The sequence below is a fragment of the Vulpes vulpes genome, chromosome 7, assembly GCF_048418805.1.
Source record: "Vulpes vulpes isolate BD-2025 chromosome 7, VulVul3, whole genome shotgun sequence".
Lineage (NCBI taxonomy): Eukaryota > Metazoa > Chordata > Mammalia > Carnivora > Canidae > Vulpes > Vulpes vulpes.
Window position 1 is genome coordinate 79,309,734 of NC_132786.1, and position 20,809 is coordinate 79,330,542.

The 20,809-nt window shown below is 36.8% G+C and overlaps 1 protein-coding gene across 25 annotated transcripts in view; it reads left to right on the plus strand.

Annotated features, from left to right (window-relative positions):
- The window catches only part of ADAM22 (ADAM metallopeptidase domain 22), a 225,040-nt gene that overhangs the window by 112,934 nt on the left and 91,297 nt on the right, over positions 1–20,809 (plus strand). For all 25 annotated transcript variants that reach the window (XR_012002656.1, XR_012002653.1, XR_012002654.1 and 22 more), the window contains exon 4: positions 815–881. Coding sequence is in view for 22 of the 25 variants with exons in the window: in XM_072764193.1 (XP_072620294.1) it covers positions 815–881 (67 nt within the window). In the remaining 3 variants the exon portion in view is untranslated. The remainder of the gene's footprint in view (positions 1–814; positions 882–20,809) is intronic.

Below are 20,809 nucleotides of genomic sequence, written 5' to 3' on the forward strand. Positions count from 1 at the left end.
ACTTTCATGGAAGTTGTGTCTTGAGGAACTACCATTAAAGGGGGAATTTTTTCACATATATGGAATTAAAGGGAAGCATATTTAAGAAAATATAAACATTTTAAAATTGTATAAGAATGTCGTTAGGAGGAGATCCCTGGGTGGCTCAGCGGTTTAGTGCCTGACATTGGCTCAGGGCGTGATCCTGGCTGGAGTCCCTCATTGGGTTCCCTGCATGGAGCCTGCTTCTCCCTCTGCCTGTGTGTCTGCCACTCTCTCTGTGTCTCTCATGAATAAATAAATAAATAAAATGGTTAAAAAAAAAAAGAATGTCGTTAGAGATTTCAAAAGGGTTATTTAAAAATGCTCAAGGCATATTCCTTCTCATTTCTTCTACCTTCTTTTGCCCCTTTCACTGTTTTTGTGATGGAAAGGAATATTAGGTTAAAATATCACACGTTAAAAATGGTAATGTATGGTAGCAAATCAGAACTATTTGATAAAAGCTAAAGTAAAAATGGAACGAATAAGATGTCTTGCAAATAATGGTAATTTCCTAGAACTGTTGAACTACATCAGTAGAATAAGCTCTGCTAAGCAATGGGGTGACAGGTGATTTAACCTCATATTTTTTTTGGAAGTACTAGGGTGTGTGTATGTAGGACAGAGAGTGAGAGAGAAAGAGAGACAAAGACAGAGGGAGAGAGAGAAAGAGACCTAAAAATTTTTACTTTTGTTTTCAAATATGGGCTAAAGCTGTATGTACAAACTTGGCAATTTTTGAATGATTTACATTTTCAAAATCCTCTTTAATCATAATTTCTGTTTGTTACAGTGATTTGCTGTCCTCTGAATACATAGAGAGACATGTTGAACATGGAGGGAAGACAGTGGAAGTTAAAGTAAGTAAAATTTTCTCCCTCTGGGGGAAATTTCTTGAGAATTTTTAAAATATCGATTATGATTTTAGTTTACAGTGATACTTCTATTATACACTTTTGGGGTTTTTATATTTCAGATTTTTTCAAGAAACTGTATTACCCACTTGTGAATATAAACCTTCAGTTACCAGAAAAAGAATTCTTAGTACTGTGGGAATTGTTGGAGTTCTATTTTATGGGATTAATGTAGTGCAAAGGGTTCTTTTTAGAATATGTCACAGAAAACCATTTCTGAAATTTGCCTTTTTAAGGTTAGCTCTGAGAACCAAGAGTGAAGTCTTGGGTCCAGGGTAGGTACATGATTTGCATTCAGTTGGGAAAGACATTGTCTTGGTAAAATGGTAAGTTTATTAGGTTACAGGGAAGTCCTGGGGATTTTAAGTCCCTGGTGGGAGAAATCTCAGATACTAGTTCTTGTTATGTAAGCTCTGAAAAAGATGACTTGTAAATAAAAGCCTCTTCCAATTGTAGGCATAGGAATGTGTATTTTTGTCCAGTCTACTGATGATGTAACTTGAGGACATGTGAGATCAAATCCCACTCAAGGGTTTCTTTAGGCCCATGTGTGGTATGATACATTTTAGTCAAGTGTTTATTTTCTTCTGAACACTGTTCAGATTTCCTCTTCTTTATCAGAATTATAATGCCATTTATATAGATTTGCTTTCTTTTTCTAAATATAAAAAACATAAAAAATAGATTTTTCTGAATAGACTCATGTTAGTAAACTTACAAATAGAGAAAAGTGGGGAAAAATGAAAAATCACCCTTAAATTCATCACCAAGGTAAACTTTGTTTTCATTTTCTTGTATTTCCTTTTAGTATTGCTTTGTCCTATGCACATATTGTAAATTTTTATATAGTTGCTGTCATATATACATGCACTATAGTATCTTGTTTTTCTTTTAAAAAAAATTTTTTTTATTTGTTTGTGAGAGAGAGAGAGAGAGAGAGAGAGAGAGAGAGAGAGGCAGAGACACAGGCAGAGAGAGAAGCGGGCTCCATGCAGGGAGCCCGATGTGGGACTCGATCCTGGGTCTCCAGGACCAGGACCAGGCCCTGGGCTGAAGGTGCTAAACCGCTGAGCCACCCAGGCTGCCCAGTATCTTGCTTTTCAAGCAAGATTTCTGTATCATGCATAGGCATCTCTGATAAAGACTTAAAATCTTTTGATTTTTACACGTAAAGTAATTATAATATTTATGCCAGTCTTTCCAGAAAGTTACTCTAAACTTGTTAAGACTGACAGATTGAATGGTTGGTCAGTTTATTTCACTGCCTTACTGCAGAAAGGATGTCAGGATTCTTCCAGATATGACTTAGGAAAATGGTGCCATTTTGTTTGGACTTGGAAAAAATTAACTAGATTTAGAATCTCTGGGCTTCTCTTATCTTCCCTGTTTATTGGCTTCACTTGTCTATTTTGTATGATGCTTTTGTGAATGCACAGTGTATCTCATTCCTTTGTCAAATTAAAGAGGGAAAGAAACAGGCAGTTCACCATCTATTTCTATTTATGCCCCTGAGTGGCATAATGAAATGCATATGAGTGTGGAGGGCAGGTCTAACAAAAAGCTATCTGCTGTTGCTACAATAATATCCCTTTTCAGGAAATTTGTACTTAATCAACAAAGCTTCTCCACTCTGAGATCATTAGGCTCCATGGGATATGTAACACCAAGAGCTCTGACATTCTTCAGTTTTGCTGATTTTTTCCAGTCTGAGAATTGCATTGTTTTCATTGATGGTTTGCAAAACCCCCAAGCCTTTTAAACTAGGGCAATAATAAATTCAACCTTCATTCAAACCCTTCTGCCAGAAGACGTTTCTCCCTTTAAGAAAACCACTTGGATGTCACCCATCACCTCCATTTGTTTCTAGTCTATTTAAAAACCTAACTCAAAATTCTCCTCTGGGTTTTTTCCAGGAACCACATTGAAAGCTCTGAATCCTGCCCCACCAGTTCAGTTAGTAGCCACTTACTTCCTGCTGGTTCCCTTGTGTCTTACCCTTTGTGCTTAGCATTTTGGGGTGTTTCTTTTTACATCGAATCTGTTCTCTTTTCCTTACTAATGACTCAGAATTTTTTCAAGGTTTTCTTTCTACTGAACGTTAGAAATCAACTAAAATTGTAGCATTTCATTTTTTTTCTTTTTCTTCTACTGTTTTTTTCCAAAAAATCATTTTTATACCACCTGTATTAATTTGCTAAGGCCATCACAAAGTACTATAGAGTGGCTTAAACAACAGAAATGTATTTTCTTTTTTAAAACATTTATTTGAGAGAGAGAGAAAGCATGTGTTGAGGGCAGAGACAGAAGAAGAGGGATAAGCAAACTTCCATTGAACAGGAAGCCCTATGCGGGCTCCATCCCAGGACCCCAGGATCATGACCTAAGCCAAAGGCAGATACGTAACCTACTGAGCCACCCAGGCACCCCCAGAAATGTATTTCCTTAGAATTTTGGAGGCCGGAAGGCCAAGACCGAGGTCAACAGGGTTGTTTTCCTCTGAGGCTTGTGGCTGGTGTCTTCTCCCTTTGCCTTTATGTGGTTTTCCCTCTGTGTGTCTGTACTCTGATTTCTTCTTCTTCCTCCCTCCTCCTCCTCCTCCTCTTCTTCTTCTGAAAAAGAGAGAAAGAGAGAGAGAGAGAGATTGCACAAGCAGGGGGGGAGGGCAGAGGGAGAAGCAGACTCCCCGCTGAGTAGGGAGCCTTATGTAGGGCTCGATCTCAGGACCTTGGGATCACAACCTGAGCTGAAGGCAGAAGCCAAAGGCAGATACCCAGCCCTCTGATTTCTTCATCTTAAATAGACCATTCCTCATGTTGTGTTAGGGCCTATAGTAACAACCTCATTTTAATTTAATTATTTCTTAAAGACTATATCTTCAAATACAGTTACAATCTGAGGTACTGAGGGGTTAGGACTTCATCATAAGAATTTCAGAAAAATAAAATTAAGCCCATAACAGCTTTCCTAAGAGTACTGTGTTTTGTTTTTAAGATTTATTTATTTATTTATTTAAGAATGGAAGAATTGGGGGGGGGGGGAGAACACGAGTGGGAGGGAGAGGGAGAGAAGGAAAGGGAAAGAGAGTTTTTTTTTTAATAAATTTATTTTTTATTGGTGTTCATTTTGTCAACATACAGAATAACACCCAGTGCTCATCCTGTCAAGTGCCCACCTCAGTGCCCGCCACCTAGTCACCCCCACCCCCTGCCCACCTCCCCTTCCACCACCCCTAGTTTGTTTCGCAGAGTTAGGAGTCTTTCATGTTCTGTCTCCTTTCTGATATTTCCCACTCATTTTTTCTCCTTTCCCCTTTATTCCCTTTCACTGTTTTTTATATTCCCCAAATGAATGAGACCATATAATGTTTGTCCTTCTCTGATTGACTTATTTCACTCAGCAGTGATGGAACTCCAGTTCCATCCATGTCGAAGCAAATGGTGGGTATTTGTCATTTATAATGGCTGAGTAATATTCCATTGTATACATAAACCACATCTTCTTTATCCATTCATCTTTTGATGGACACTGAGGCTCCTTCCACAGTTTGGCTATTGTGGCCATTGCTGATAGAACATCGCGGTGCAGGTGTCCCGGCGTTTCATTGCATCTGTATCTTTGGGGTAAATCCTCAACAGTGCAATTGCTGAGTCGTAGGGCAGGTCTATTTTTAACACTTTGAGGAACCTCCACACAGTTTTCCAGAGTGGCTGCACCAGTCCACATTCCCACCCACAGTGCAAGAGGGTTCCCTTTTCTCCACATCCTCTCCAACATTTGTGATTTCCTGCCTTGTTAATTAAGCCCATAACAGCTTTCCTAAGAGTACTGTGTTTTTTTTTTTTAAGATTTGTTTGTTTGTTTGTTTATTTATTTATTTATGGAGGAATGAGGGGGGGGGAGAACACGAGTGGGAGGGACAGAGGGAAAGGGAAAGAGAGTCTTAAGCAGACTTCACCAGCCCCACTTGGGACTCTATCTGATGGCCCTGAAATAACGACTCGAGCTGAAACCAAGAGTCCAACTCTTAATAGACTGTGCCACACTGGCTCTCCTTGTGTTTTTTTTAAATTGGCTTTTCTTTTGGAAGTGAAATAAATAAAAGGTATACGAAATTATGACAAAAGTCTGTGTTTTTTTTGATGATATAAAATTAAAATCAAAATCATTATGCCAGGGATGCCTGGGTGGCTCAGCAGTTGAGTGTCTGCCTTTGGCTCAGGGCCTGATCCCAGGATTTGGGATTGAGTCCCACATTGGCCTCCCTGCGAGAAGCTGGCTTCTCCCTCTGCCTATGTCTCTGCCTCTCTCTCTCTCTCTCTCTCTCTCTCTATGTCTCTCATGAATAAATAAATAAATCTTAAAAAGAATCATTATGCCAGATCGAGGTGCCTAGGTGGCATAGTCTGTTAAGCATCTGACTCATGATTTCAGCTCAGGTTGTAATATTGAGGTTGTGGGATTGAGCCCTGCAAGGTGCTCTGCTTTGGGGGAGAAGTCTTCTTGAGATTTCCTCTGTCCCTCCCCCACTCCCCACCCCCCAGCTTGTGGTCCTTTGTCTCTGCTTCTCTCTGAAATAAATACATAAAATATTTTTAAAAATCATTAGGCCTGATTTAAATAATTGCTAGACACCAATCTAGTAAATGACTCTGCTCAGGTGTCATGGAACCTTTATCTGTGAAACTCAGGTGCAATGCATTTATTTAAGAGTATGACTATGTAGGAAAAGGAATGCATTTGCATGAAAAAATATAAAATCGCTACTTTAGTAAATCTTTTAGATTGCAATTATATTTTTAAAAGCTTTTTAAATTGTAAAATATAACACTGGCACAAAAATTACTGAGGTGAATACCCTATAGACGCTATCCAATTAAAAAATAGAGTTTGAGCAGCTGTTCTGTATGCTGCTTTGCAAACCCGAGCCCCGCCCTCCTCCTCTTAGAGACTTGTAAATACTATTGTGACTTTTATGGTTATTATTTCCTCACGTTGGTTTATGGTTTTATCACCTGAGCACGTATCCCTGCAGTTTAATTTGCCTATTTGAAGTTTTATTTAATGAGTTTTTAAAAATCTCTTTTATTCCCTTGGTTTCCCCATATCTTTCTCTTTTTATTCTCCCTTACAATTTATTTGTTGAAGAAAGACCAAATGAATTGTTTATCCTATGTGCTTTCTCACAGTCTGGATTTTGCTGTTGACTGCAATTTTATATTTAGAGTAAAATGAAATGTATATTAGTGATCTTTCCTTAAGATAGTGATTTGTATTATCTGCAAGGATGTTCTATGCCTTGTTGAAGGTAGTGTTACTCCAGTTAGATAGATACATAGTCCTAATTTTAAAGTTCTATTAAAACATTCTCTTCAAAGGTTACAAAGATAAAAGCTTTAAGCAGAAAAAAAAGATTTTTGTTCCTTTACTAAGACATATTAATCTCATCTTTCACTTAAATTTATTTCCAGTTCATTTAAAAATTAAATTCTGAATTTGCCTCTTAGTTTAGGAAGAACTCTTATGTGTTTGATACGAACTTTTTTTTTAAATTTTTTAAAATTTATTTATGATAGTCATACAGAGAGAGAGAGAGAGGCAGAGACACAGGCAGAGGGAGGAGCAGGCTTCATGCACCAGGAGCCCGACGTGGGATTTGATCCCTGGTCTCCAGGATCGCGCCCTGGGCCAAAGGCAGGCGCCAAACCGCTGCGCCACCCAGGGATCCCTGATATGAACTTTTAAAAGACTTTTTTAACATTAAGCCTCAACTGATTAGAATATTTTGGGAACCAAATCTTTTTATTTTGACTGTGACAAACTGTGGGTTTAGATTCTTTTTTTTTTTTTTTGTGGGTTTAGATTCTTAAGACAAAGTCAACTGTAATAGATGAATTAGCAAATAAATCTAAACCATGCAGTTTACTGCTTTATTGTTAGCTACCTTTTTTTTTTGTCTTGGAGATGAAAGCTGCCAGTATTCAGCTTCATTGGTTGTCAGTTATATAGGCTCTAGATAATCTGTATTATAATACTAATAATAATAATCACTGAAATCATTGCTCATGATGTGAGAGGCGCATGAATTTATATGTATTCATTGCTCAAATGACCTGTGATTATAAATATAATTATCACAAAACACTTGACAGAAAACTGAGGTATGGAGAGGTTATGTAACTTGCTGAAGGTAACACAGTAAGGGGTAGTAGAACCACAGTTAAAATCTAGGTTACTGAATTCCCGAACTGACTCTACACCATGTTATCTACCATATATTCTATATTATGTAAGATAGAATAGCCATGAAAACTGAAATGTATGTTATTTAGACTTATTTTATGCATACCTAATTGATTTTGGATGTACCTAACAATTACTCTTATTTTCTTATTCTTAAACTGAAATGGTGGTCTACTCAAAGACCTTTTATGTATTTCTCTCAAATTTGGTTATGTGTTTGGGTAGTTTTTCAGTAATGTCAGTTGCCTTGGGCAAAATATGGTAGAGGCACATCCAGCACAAAGCCTGTTTTACTTTTCACATCTCAAGAAAATAGCCGTAGTAAGAGTTTTAGAACATTAGGAAAGAATGGCTAAATTCATTATACATACCAAGAATATGTATAGATGTGGAATGAGGCAGATTTCTTTTGGATGAAAAAGTAAAAATAGATATCTTGGTAGAGATATGATTTATTATATTTATTACCAGTGAAAGGCCATGACCAGTCATCAGTATCATTTGTTCAAACGGTATTTTTTCTGTTAAATTTTTTAATCTTATGATAATAATCAAAAGTAAGAGCTGCTAAATGTCTAATTAGCTCAAATTATTTCTAGTCTACTATCTGTGAGCATTCTCAACTTGCCTTTGGATCAAGATCCTAATCCTTGAGGGTGGGTGTGTACAGATATGTGCATTATACAGCATTGATTTTGACTGGCAATCAACTGGTTACTGCCCATCATTTAAGTGAATTGAGCGTACTCAAGGATCATTGTCTCAAATTATGTCTATAGAAGCAGTGAAAAGATGGTAAGAAAGCAAAGTAGTGTGGATCAAGGTTGAAGTCTAGAAATAGGTAAAGGAATTGAAGAGAGTGAGTGCTATGTGTTGGAGTATGGGTGCTAGAGGAGAAAGTGTCTCCTTGAGGGTGGGAGAAGTTATTGTGACTCAAGGGAACTTTTTACTCTAGTGGAATGGCAGTGTAATTTTCATTAAAAATTTTTCTAAGCAAATTGAAATGGCTATTGTTACTTCTGGAAATAGAGTGTCAGTGAAGTTGATACAGAGCGAGGAAAAAGCCTGAGGTTTTGTTGTTGTTGTTGTTTTTGTTTTTTAACTAAAACGTTTTTCTCCTGCTGTTCATATCTGTCTTCCCTCCCTGGGGTTGAAGCTCCATGAACGATTTCCAGCTTAGCACGATACTGCCTGCCAGAATGACTTTTTAACGCAGATTCTCTAGATTCCTTTTGCACTCATTTTTCTAAGTCAGATTTCTAGCTCATTCTACTTCCTCGAAAAAAAAAATACTTTTTTTCTTATCCTGCCTTAATCTTTTTGTTTTCCACAGTGAATGTGTCAAAGACAGCAATAAAATTCTAGTGGAGAACAGCCTTAAGAGCTAACTCAGAAAACGTTAAATATGTTGACTGTCAGGACAACAAAGACCTTCCTGGCTTATGATAACTTTGTAGCTTCTATAAGCTTGAACAGAATCCATTGAAAATTGCTTGTTATCTTGAATTGTATTCAAGCTTTCTCATGTCTCATTTTCTTATTTCCCCATGATGAACATAATGCTCAACACTTGAATAGTTTAAAAGGCGTATAACATGTTAAACAAATCATATTTCTTAAGATATCTTTTGACTTATTTTGTTTGTAAAAAATACTCCATAGATAATTATATGGTGGTATAAAATATTGTGGACTTTATTCCTAAGTAAAAAATATTCTCAATTTGTTCTTAGTGACAGAATTTAGTTTATTTAAAATATAGTTTATTTTAATAAACAATATTAGTTTTAATAATATAGTTTTAATATATTATTTAATAATAATATATTAAAATATATAACTTATTTAATATAATAAGTTATAATATAACTTAACTATAGTTATATAAGTTATATATAAGTGTATATATATAAGTTATATAAGTTAATAAGTTATAATATAACTTCTTATATAAGTATAATATATAATATAAATATATAACTTATTTAATAATAAGTTTTAATAAAATCTTTAAAAAGATTTTATTTATTTATTCATGAGAGACACACAGAGAGAAAGAGACAGAGACATACAGTGAGGGAGAAGCAAGCTCCATGCAGGGAGCCTGATATGGGAGATCCCAGGACTCCAGGATCACACCCTGGGCCAAAGGCAGTCGCTAAACTGCTGAGCCACCCAGGGATCCCTTAAAATACAGTTTAGAGTTTAGTGACTACATTGTGCATTGTCTGCTTTTTCTTTAATGATAAGATCTTGACATATCATTTTATGACATAGAGATTTTTCTTAAGTTCATTGCATAAAATTGAATAGTACCTAAATGCTGAAACTATTTCTTTTTCGGCCATGAGAGCAAAAAATAGCTATTAAACTGCCAAAGTGTCATTATAAATATATTGTGGCTATGAACAAAGGGGTTAATCCACTTTTGCTTATCCTGGGTATAAAGTTTCCTTATTGATTCTCAAAACTGCATTACCATCCAGAGTCCTGGTTCTTTCTATAGAAGCAAGAAGAATAAGTGATAAAGAAGAAAAGGAAAACCAGGCGTGGGTGTGTAAATTTTGCTATATGCATTAATACAGAGCCATCCATGCCATTCCATCAGTGATGCATCTTCTGAAATGGAGACTAGTATTTTTTTCAAATGGCTTTTAGGTAATCTCTTGATTTTGAGGCTTTGACATGAAATGCAAGCAACAGCCACTGTTGCCAAGTAATCTATACACAAGCTTTTTAAAAACTTGTTTTCCATTTGTTTTTTTTAGGAGAACTCAACCACAGCATTGCTCTTCCAAAATGCACTTCTTATTTATAACTTTTCCTTACATTTGAGGAACATGTTCTCTATTTTGAATTCTCGCCACAGTAGCGTTTTCAGAGCCTCTTGGATAAGGGAATAATACTTAGTTACTTAGACAGTAATCAGATCACATGGTCTGGGAAGGTGCTTTTAGAGAGGATTTTTTTTTTTTTTTTAATGAATCTATTTGTAGAAGTTGTAATGTAAGCTCTTAGTTGAATCACCTTTAATTTGAAATCCAAGGTTCAGGCATTTCCCCTGGCTCGTGAAAGTGGGGGAAGACCTTTATCTAGTAAAGTAACTCAGTGATGTGGATTTTGAGGATGGCTGAGTGGCAGACTATCAACCAAAGTTCCTTAGTTGGTCCTTCGGGGGGTTGGGGGGGCTTTTGCTGCACAGTAACTGGGATTTTAAAAAAACAGCTTTTTTGAGATATAGTTCATTTGCCATAAACCAAAGTGGGTTTTGGTCTTGATTTTGTCTTTAGGGAGATATTTATTTATTTATTTATTTTTTCTTTTTTTAAAAAATTTTTATTTATTTATGATAGTCACAGAGAGATAGAGAGAGGCAGAGACACAGGCAGAGGGAGAAGCAGGCTCCATGCACTGGGAGCCCGACGTGGGATTCGATCCCCGGTCTCCAGGATCGCGCCCTGGGCCAAAGGCAGGCACCAAACCGCTGCGCCACCCAGGGATCCCCCTTTAGGGAGATATTTAAACTGAGTATGTGGAAATAGAATATGAGAAACAATTTAATGAAGCAATGATAGTATGTTTGGCAGATGCAACTACCCATAAGTCAGAATGTGTACTTATGTTCTTCTTGCCAAACTGCCTGGAAGATTTAGGTTAAAGACACTCACCACTGCACTTTTGCTCTGAGAGCAGAATTTCAGGTGCAGGATGAAGGGCGGTTTCAGGTACAGGTGTTACAGGTTGTGGGATGGATGTGCAGTTACCTCACACTGGTTCTCTTCACCAAAGGGAAATTTTAAGATGTCATATCTACATACATGATAACTTTTTACACTAATAAAAACCAAGTTCACCACAAATACACAATTTTTAAAATTAGATGACTTCAAGAAATTTCTTCTCAATTTTCTGAGAAAGTTTAGCCATGACTTAACATCAGTCTGACTAGTAGTAAAACCAGAATGACTTTTAAAAATTTTTTGTTTTATATATTTTCTTTAAACATGAATATTAGGTAACCAAATGTGGCTAAACTAGTTTTAAATTTTATTATATTTAATGCCTTCATTAGCTTCTAACTGATGACATAGTTTTAAAAAACCTCACGATTTCAGGATTCTACAAGAAATATATATATATACATATATATATGTATATATGTATATATATATGGTTACTCTTCCAGTAAATAAGAAATTATTGAAGTGAGTAATGGGGGATGGTAGGGGGATTCAGTTCTAGGATCTCCTGGTATAGAGATGATTCTATAATTGCATATAGATTCAGCACAGGAAACCTTGTCCTTCTGGTCCAGTGGGTTTGAGCTGCTGCTCATTTTTAAATACTTCCATTTTTTAAGTAGTGAATTATATCAGAATGAAGACTCATTAATTTCCTCTGTTACTAGTGCAAGAGCCATAATATCTGCACATAAGTATTTTAAAGTATTTTAATTCGTGAACAAAAATGTAGCTGGAAAAGCCATATATCTGATGGTGAGTGTATGGGAATCCTACTCAGCTCATCTGGCTTTGTTGATTGATAATTACCATATGTTGCTATACTGTTGAAAGTCTGTTTTTGTTGCTGTTGGACTAATCTTAGTGATAAATAACTGCTACCCGGGGTTTAATGTTAGCTGCTTGGAAGAGTCAACCAATTCTCCTTACAAAGCCAAACTCATTTTGCTTCCTTAAAGCTATTGGTGGTATGTTCTTTCCAGTTAATTGAGTTCACCTTCATGGAATTAAAAAAAAATGACTTGCTGTGCTTCTGTTATATATCATTCTCAAAATTTTGCATTTTTGCTAATTAATTATTATGAACCCATAAGTGCTCATTTTACCATCAGGAATTTATTGTTTCATACATTCTATCTGAATCATAGTGATATCCCAATCAGATCAATACTGGTAACTGGACTGAAGAATAAAAGAGTAGAAGTACTAGTGGTGGTTGGAGAAGTAGCAGATGCTGGAAGGGTACTATGTGCCGGGTATTAGTCTGGTAAGAGTTTCACGTTTGGTAGGTTACTTAGTCTTCCAGTAGTACCATTGTTATTCTCATTCTGAAGTGAGGAAACTAAGGCACAGAAGGTTTAACTTGACCTGCCTGAGAATTTGAAGCCAGGTAGTCTGGTGCCAGAATTCCTGCTATTATCCACTGTAGCCCACCTTCTCTTTGGAAACAAAGAATCACAATAACAGAGGATTCAGAATGCAGATATTTAAGTTAGAACACCTCAATTTACCATCTGCAGTTACATTTCCATTGGCAGTTGTTTTAGTAAGACATTGCAAAGATGTCCTTTGGTTGAGGTGAGTTTTGATTATTTCTAAGTAGAAAATTTCTGTTATTCTAAAGAAAACCGAATGCCTTCTCAGGAAGCCACGTTTTTTCAGTCATTTTTCTCTTGGGGTTTATTTTTAGTTCTTCTTTGTTCTCCATAGAGGTTGGACTGAGTATTGAGCAGCATGGAGAATTGCCATGGCTTCTAAACTACAACTGTTTGAAATATGTTGCACATGGCAGACACATGGTTCAGTGCTTATGCCCATCTTTTGCCTATGCGTATTTTTATTTTCATCTGGAGGAAATGTGAAGTTTTATGGACAAGAGTAACTAAGCTAAAACACATCATCATCCTGCCAACAGACTAGAAGATATTTGGTTGTATTTCTGCCAAGGTACTTCAAAGTACCCATCCCCTTTCTTCCGCAATGTCCATGCATGTACCCACATACACTCAAACACACACACACATACACACACAGGAAGAATAAAAGAGTTACACAAATTTAATGTAAAAATTGGTAAAGTGTTTGTTTCTTCCTCACATGTAGTAGTTCTTCCAAGTATGTCTTCCAACATTATTTTTTGGCCATGACTAGTCATCTATTTAGTATCTTTTTGATGAACTGGACAGTGTGTGCATTTTCTCCTTGGCAGGCTTATGCAGACATATGCTCCTCTGCCATCTTGTAATCAGTGTGGTTTCAGGAAGGTCTCAGATTTCATGATATGATTTTCTTTGCATTATAGGAGAAAATTCCTTGGTGATGAAGTAAATTTTGCTTTTCCTTGGGACCGAAGCAAGGTTGCTCTAGGTCCATCATCATGTGTAATGTATCAGCTACCTTATTGACACTGTTAAGATTCCAAGTAGTCTTAACTCTATAGCCTAAAGAAAATATATTGGCCCATTACTAGTTTATACAGGTCAGGTATCTTAGTGCTGAGAGCAGGGAAAAATGAAAAATGACAGCTGGTGTCAGCATGAGTTCTGTTTCAAAGCTCTGTTTGTAACCATTTTGAGTAGAAAATCCTATTTATTTTCTTTTTAGTGTAAGATTTTCTTCCAGTTAAGTATCTAAATAATTATTTCATCTGTTAATATTCAAGGTGTTATCCATAAACTTAAAAAGACATGTTCAGCCATAAGTTAAAACAAAATTAAAATAGCACTAACTAATGATATTCTATGTTTGGAACCAATTAACTATTTTGTAATAGAATATTATTCCTACTTTAATTATAATTATAGAATTAGTTTTTCATTATATAGTATCTTATAAAAATCTACTGTTGCAAATTTTTTTGAAATTAGAGTGAGCCATTAAAGTAATTATGATTGAACAAGAAGTTGTAGAAGTGCTTATGAAAAGTTTGAAAATGATTTGAAGCAAAAAAAAAATCATAGATTATTCCCTGGTGTTGTCTTAAATTAGTGTTATTTTCTTAAAAAACTTATTTTCCAGTGAATAGGTGGCAACTATAAAAATAAGAAGGTAGGGGAGCCTGGGTGGCTTAGTCTGATTAAGCATTTGACTCTTGATTTCAGCTGAGGTCGTGATCTCAGGGTCATGAGATTGAGCCCTGTGTTGGGCTCCATGCTGAGTGTGGAGTCTGCTTAAGATTCTCTCTCTCCCTCTCCCCCTTCCTCCCCAAACCAAAACAAAACAGATAATAAAGACCAGAGAATAAAGTACCTCGATGTGAGTGGTTTGAGTGTTTACAGCCATTTTGAGGGTAATTGTTCAGGGCTTCACTGATGTTTTATCATAGCAGCCTTTTTGTTATATATAAAAGGTAGAAAAGGAGATAGATGCAAGTGGACTTGATTATTCCTATAAAAAAAAACTTTTAAAAATGTAGACAACTGAGGTTTAAATGTCTAGGAAAGCTGACATGAGAGATTTATGACGGAGTGGAAAAAAGTCTAAATTCTCAGATACCCAACTTGTGTTCTCAGTCCTCCTTCATTCAATAGATGTGTACTGAATATATGCCATTAGCTCAGGGATGAAGCTATGAATAGTAGATGCAATTCTCACTCTCATAAAACTTGTAGTTTAATAGGTATGACAGGCCTAATGAAAATAGCTACCAAAAGAGCTTTTTAATGACAGTTATGAAAGTCCTATAAAGGGAATTAAGTCCACATTGTCCTGAAAGCAAAGCATTTGATAGGAGACCTGACCTAGTCTGTTTGGTCAGAGAAGACTTCTGTAGGGAAATGATATTAAGTGGTGTTGTGCCCAAGATTGCGAATCCGAGAAACCACCAAGGAGCCACCACCGATGCAAGTACACAATGGTTTATTTACAAGCTCGAGCTTGGGTCCATGTGTACCCGACACAGCGGAGCAGGGACTTGGACCCTGAGGTTAAGAGGCTTAGCAGTTTTATAGGGGCCAGTGGCCAATGGGATTGTAACACATATAGAAAGTTGTACAGTTATGTTGGTCCACATGCAGGTGGCCAGTTGAATTACAATTTACCCTATGGTGACCATTTGAACTAGCCTATCACTCTGGTCAGAATTGGCGGGCAAGTTTGGTGGGCAAAAGGCAGGATTTACATTCTAATGAGCTGGTTTCTGGTAAGGGTGTGCTCCTTGGCTTGACTAGGGTGGGGGAGTGCCTTAAGCAATAAGCAGGTCATGTGGGGGTCATACAGGAGATGGCGATGGAGATTTTTGTGATAACACAAAATGGAGTTAGTCCTGCTCTGCTTGTCCAGGGGTAGGGGATTTTTGTTAAATTCCTTGGGTCCCACAGTGGGAGGGGAACAGCTTCTCAGACAGTGAAATTAGTATGCATAAGGGTCTAAAGGCCTTGATGCAGGATCTTGGTGCATGAGAGAAATAGATAGAAACCAGAGAGGGTGGATAGAGCAAGAGGTAGAGACATCAGTGCAAGAGGGGATGGGATCGAAGCAGGAGCATGGTATTTGACCAGAGCCTCAACTCAAGGAAATTGCTATGACAGGAATCAGGCCAATCCCACCTTTGGAGTTCACACATTGATCTTTCTATTTTCTTGATATTCTCAAAAAAATCTGGAAGTGTACTTCTAACCATCACTGGAAGGCAGAGTAGTTGCTTTGGTAATTCTGAGGGGGGTGGTGTCAATAGGTATGCCACATACCAATTAGATTTTTAAGCCGAGTAAGTGCTATCTCCTTTAGCTTTTTCATACTATCTTTCCAATTAAGAAAAAAATTTTTTTAGATTTTTCTTGAGTAGTGTTAACAGATGTAACTAAGCACTTCTTTTGTTTTGAAGTCCAGGACAGGTGTGTAGTTTGAAGGCAATAAAACTTAAAGACTGACAGTATTGCTAGGGCTAGACAGACCTAATCAATTCATATCCTGACTCTGCCACTTCATATTTGTATGGCCTTGGACAGTACCTACTCCTTCTGCATTTCATTGCCCACATCTGTTAAACGAGGAAGACAGATAGCCCAGAGCTTTGGGTAGGGGAAGTGCTCCATAAATAGTAGTTTTGATTTTTTTTTTTTTTTTAAGATTTCATTTATCCACGAGAGACAGAGAGAGAGAGAGAGGCAGAGACATGACAGAGGGAGAAGCAGGCTCCATGCAGGGAGCCTGAAGTGGACTCCATCCCGGGTCTCCAGGATCACGCCCTGGGCTGAAGGCAGCGCTAAACCGCTGAGCCACCCGGGCTGCCCAGTAGTTTTGATATTATTATTAAGGTAAAGTGGCAGTTTGTCAAGAATTTCTGGCTAGGCCTTTGGTGACTTCTGCCCCTTCTTACTGCTAATTTCTGATCCAACTGAGGACATAGGCACAACAGAATCAACAAAAGGTGTCCTTCACTTCTGCTTCCTGCTAAAACAATCATCTGTGCCTAGAGGCTATACATTCCATGAGAAGTTACTCCAAGAGTAGGCTCTTAGGGAAATTTGTATTGTATATGTAGCATTCAGCATTATGTGCACTGAGAAGATGATAAATATCTGAACAACAACAACAAAATAAATAAGTGAATGAATTAAGCCTATCATCAGGAAATTGGGTAGTTTCTGCTGTTTACCCAACACTGTGTGGGGACAAATCAGGTTTGGACAGGCCTGAAAGAGCATAGTGTTCCCCCTGCTATAGAAAATGCAGTAAATATAAACAGGAAACCTAAAAACCAGATAGTGAGAGCACCTGGGTGGCTCTGTGATTGAGTGTCTGCCTTTTGATCAGGTGGAGATCTGTGGGTCCTGGGATCGGGTCCCACATTGGGCTCCCAGTGGGGAGCCTGCTTTTCCCTGTGCCCCGTGTCTCTGCCTCTCTCTCTGTGTTTCTCATGAATAAGTAAATACAATCTTAAAAAAAAAATCCAAACAGATAATAAGCCTCACATCTTCTCACCTACTGTTAAGTTCATCATCTGTGCTGAAGCTCACATTCACATATGTTTACTTTCCAAGGTATTTTAGAGCCCCTTCAAAGTCCATTTTAAATTTCAAGTCATAAAATACCAGCAAATGACCTGTGAGAGAAATTTCTACAAATTTGAAATATATAAAACATTCAAAATTCCATATAATATTATAACATAACTATGTGTACACTTAACATGTTTATCTTTTGCTGTATTTATTTTAAATCTTTTCAGGGGTTTTAAAGGCTAATTCTGTATCAGTGTGTCTCCTATTTCATTTTTTTCTGTTTTTCTTTTTTTCCTATTTCCTATTTCATTTCTACTTACTTTATTAACGCCTTTGCTTTTTTACTTGGTCAGTCCTGTAACTTTTTTAAAAATACTTATTTTTCCCCCCAAGAATCAGCTTTACCTTTGTTACTAATGTTTATTTTTTTACTTTCTTTATTTTTTAAAAGATTTTATTTATTTATGTATTTATTCATGAGAGACACAGAGACAGAGAGGCAGAGACACAGGCAGAAGGAGAAGCAGGCTCCATGCAGGGAGCCTGACATGGGACCCAACCCAAGTCTCCAGGACCACGCCCCGGACTGAAGGCTGCGCAAAATCCCTGAGCCACCCAGGCTGCCCAGTTTTCTTTTACTTTAAAAGTAATTGGCTTGTGTTCTTTTCGTAACTCATTGAGTTAAATGTTTAACTTATTATTTATTCTGTTTTCTACAAATATCTAGGAGTGTAAAATTTACTCTTAGTAGTATTTTAGCACCATCCATGAAGTTCTGATCCCTAGATTTTTTTTGTTATTCATATATCATTTTTCTGTAATCTATACATGACTTTTATATGACTCAAATTATTTATATTTTAGAAACTATAACTTGTTTAAAATTTTTATGTTAAACATTTAAAAATTTCCAAACATGAGTGTTTTTGTTGTTGGTTTTCAATTTTATTGCTTTGTGCTAAGTGCTGTGTATAAGATACCGATTTTTTGGAAGTTGGCCTGGTTTTAAAAAAAAAAAAAGTTGATGAGCTTTGATTTTTTTTTTAAGAGCAGATTGCAGAAAACAAAAAACAACAATAAAAAATAGTTAGCAAATCATAGATACCACCAAATTTAATTCCCTCCTTCATTTTACAAGAAAATAAGTAACAAAAAATGGCAAATGACCAACCTGTGTCCATAGAAACAGCTGCTGGAAAAAAAAAAAAAAAGCACTGTACTTTTCCAGTCTGTCACTTTTTATCAGATACAGCCTTAAAATACTAGTTTGTGTCTCTAAAGGACATTGCTTGAGAAGTTCCCATTTAGAAAGCCAGCCTTTTGTTCATATGTTTAAATAAGTCCTGGGCTAGTTCAGAATCATCCAGGGGAGAAATGCTGCATGCTGGTGTTGACTCTTGAGCATAGTGTTTGAGGTTTGGGTGAAAGAGGGAGAAGAGATGTTGCAATGCAGTCTTCTTTTGGCAGCTAGAAGTATTCCCTGTTTATCTTCGCTTTTTCAGAAAAGGAGTGGATGGGAGAATGATAGAGTGGAAGTGAAATTAAAGGAGGATGAGTTCATGCTAGAAATGGGGAAAAAAGTCCTTTTTTTCCTTACCCCAGATCCCCATGCAGTTACATTTTCTTTAAAAAATAAAAAGAGGCAAGAAAAGACAAAAAGTTTTTCAGTTGGAACATAATCTTTTTCTTCCTTTGTTGTAGGAATGCCAAATATACTTTCTTTTTTGTATAAGTATTTTCTAATCAATTATATTTCCCCCTATTAGTGTTCTAACATTACAGAATAAGATTTTAGATAATATACATCTCTTATGCTAAAAAATTCATATGGAGCAGTAAGTACATTGAACTTCTGTTATTTGTAAAAAGATACAATGATGTAATAATTTTGTGGAAAGAGTTATAATTTCATGAGTTTGTAATTATATAGTCACTGTATGTAGGCTACATTGATTTTCCATTCTCCCAATTTAGAACTGCATCTCAGAGCACCTGGTAAGTACTCTCTCTGTATTACAGTAATTTGTTGCAGTGGAGCACTTTGTGGGAACTTAAAATTTTTTAGTAGTCCAATAAGACATTGTTATATTGTCTATATTGTCATTGTTATATTGATGAGTCTGTCATGATTACCTGACTGCTGAAAAATAACTACTCTTGCCTATTTTCTGGTTAAAAATAAGCAATTTGGGAAGCTCTGAACCAAAGATCAAACTTACTGTATTATTTGTGTAAAAATACTGATGAGTATTTTTAAATGAAGCTAAGGGGAACTAGAATGAATGGCTGCCTAGAAGTAATTAAGATACACCTTAATCTCATTAGGCAAATGAAGATAGGTTAGATTATTCCACTAAGCAAATCTTCTTAGAAGCAAAATCCCTGGATTTAGAAATCTAAAAATTCATTTGATGAGAAGTACTGTATTGAATAGTGTCCCTTTAAAACTCAGGTCCCTTCTTGCCTGTGAATATGACTTTTTTTTTTTTTGCAAATACGATCTTTTTAGCTGTAATCAAATTACAAAGAGGGCCCTAATCCAATGGCTGGTGTCCTTCAAAAGGAAACCTTAGACATAGAGACACAAATACCCAAGGGGAAAGCAATGTGCACACAAGGCTGAGATTGGAGGATGTGTCTACAAGCCAGGGAGCACAGAGGATTGTAGGCAACACTGGAAGTGAGGAAGAAGCAAGGAGGGATTCTTGTCTAGAATTTTTAGAGGGAGTGTGGTTCTGCCAGCACCCTGATTTCAAACACCTAGCCTCCAGCACTGTGAAAGTATCTATCAATTTCTGTGGTTTTAAGCCACCCAGGTAATTTGGTAACTTGTCACAGCCATCCTAGGAAACTAATACAGAAGGCATTTTGATTATAACTAATATAAAAATCACTTAGAATATATGCTGGGATACCTGGGCTGATATGCAAGGGGAGAAAGGAGTAAGTCTGTACATTTTGAAAATGCATTTCAAGACTAACAGTTGTTGCTTAGGGTGCTTGTGAGATGGAACTCCTGGAAACTTACCATAGTTTTCATATTTTGTTTTCCCTAGCTGACATTACCCAGGGGAAATCAGTATAAGGAAAGACTCCTGCATAACAATAAAAATAGATTTTAAGTTTACTAGGTCCCCAGTGGGATTTTTTTTTTTTTTAACCTGAGAGCTCATAAGACAGTTATGGCCCTCATTTTCTGTGGTGTTCATTTTCCAATAGGACTCTTTCTTTATTACCTTTATTTATATCCAGTAACTTTCTAGTTCTGTCTCTTTGTTCCTTTCCTTGTAGAAACTTTTGCTACAGTAATATTCTTATACATCTCTTTCACAGGAACCATGCGACTTTTAAATGAAATTATCCCCTTTATTTTGTCAACTAGGTTTGTCTATTAGTTTTTTTTTTTAAGATTTTATTTATTCATAGAAACACAGAGAGAGAATGAGAGGCAGAGACATTGGCAGAGGGAGAAGCAGACTCCATGCAGAGAGCCCAACATGGGACTCGATCCAGGGTCTCCAGGATCACGCCCTGGGCTGCAGGTGGCGCTAAACCGCTGCGCCACTGGGGCTGCCCTGTCTATTAGTTTTTAAGATGTTATTTATTTATTTATTCATGGGAGGGGGGGGAGGCAGAGACATATGTAGAGGGAGAAGCAGGCTCCCTGCAAGGAACCCAATGTGAGACTTGATCCCTGACCCCAGGATCATGCCCTGAGCCAAAGGCAGACGCCTAACCACTGAGCCACCCAGGTGTCCCTTAAGATGTTTTTTTAATTGATGACTATGCTATAAGATCCTAGTGCTTATCACTTAATATTATAATAGTGCAGAGATTTTGAATGATGCTTTAGCTCTAGATCTTGGAGTAGGCTGATAATTTGGTGCAGCTTAAATAATTGCAGGTTGAATAGAGTGGCAAACACAAATATCCAAAGTTATTAACCAGT